This window comes from Myotis lucifugus, unplaced genomic scaffold (genome assembly GCF_000147115.1).
Source record: "Myotis lucifugus unplaced genomic scaffold, Myoluc2.0 scaffold_311, whole genome shotgun sequence".
NCBI lineage: Eukaryota > Metazoa > Chordata > Mammalia > Chiroptera > Vespertilionidae > Myotis > Myotis lucifugus.
In genome coordinates, this window is record NW_005871359.1 from 552,541 (window position 1) to 553,443 (window position 903).

Sequence of the window (903 nt, forward strand, 5' to 3'; positions counted from 1 at the left end):
GGCCTGCGGGCCCTGCGCGTTGGCACCATGAGAGCCGGTGGCGTACGGGCCCAGCTCGCAGACGCTCACTTTCCTGGACACTGAGGAGGCTGAGCTTCTCGGCGCCGACACACAAGGCTCCGAGTTCGAGTTCACAGACTTCACCCTCCCCAGCCAGACGCAGACGCCTCCCGGAGGCCCCGGCGGACCCGGAGGTGGCGGCCCGGGAGTCCCGGTCGGCGCGGGTGCTGGCGCTGCGGCCGGACAGCTTGACGTTCAGGTGAGCGGCACATGGCGGCGCCGGAAACCGGGCCAGGCCTTGGCGCCTGGGGACCTGCTCCGGTTCCCCGACTCAGGCCGGCCCCCAAGTAACCTGTACCGGATCCCTCACTCCCGCCGGGTCCGAAGTAATCTGTTTCAGGACCCCCTACTCTGACCAGGTCCAGTGTAGCCTGTCCCGGTTGCCGCACTCCTTACTGGGCGCAGGACAGACCTCCGGGTCTGTTTGCGTCTGGGTGATCTGCCTTGAGTACCTCCAAGACCCGGTCCGGATCTAGCTCAGGCCAGGTCTTAGGTGACTTGCCACAAGTCCTCTTCTGAGCATGTCCGAGGTGACCTGCCCTAGGTCCGTCTCCGGCCAAGACGGGGTGACCTACCCCCTCCACCTGGGTCCCCGGACGATCTGCCCATATGCCCCCTTCGGTGGGACCCGAGCCCTGCCCCACCCCCACCTGTGGTCGCAGCCATCTGGGCACCCCGCATTCACACACCGAGCCTCCAGATCAAATTTCCCCAAGCCCAGGGACTCTGGCGAAGTGCAGAATGGGAGGCTCCAAAGGACAGAAAAGGGGAGTTTTTGCTTCCAGTGGAGGGACGCCATACTCGGCTGGCTGATGGATGCTATCTAAAGGCAGTGCATTTTGT

At 64.9% G+C, this 903-nt stretch overlaps 1 protein-coding gene across 1 annotated transcript in view; it reads left to right on the plus strand.

Annotated features, from left to right (window-relative positions):
- Window positions 1-31: 31 nt before the first annotated feature.
- UPF1 (UPF1, RNA helicase and ATPase) overlaps window positions 32-903 on the plus strand; it is a gene marked incomplete at its 5' end in the record, with an annotated part of 41,569 nt that continues 40,697 nt past the window's right edge. The window contains one exon of the mRNA XM_023764004.1: window positions 32-259. Within this exon, the coding sequence (XP_023619772.1) occupies window positions 32-259 (228 nt within the window). The remainder of the gene's footprint in view (window positions 260-903) is intronic.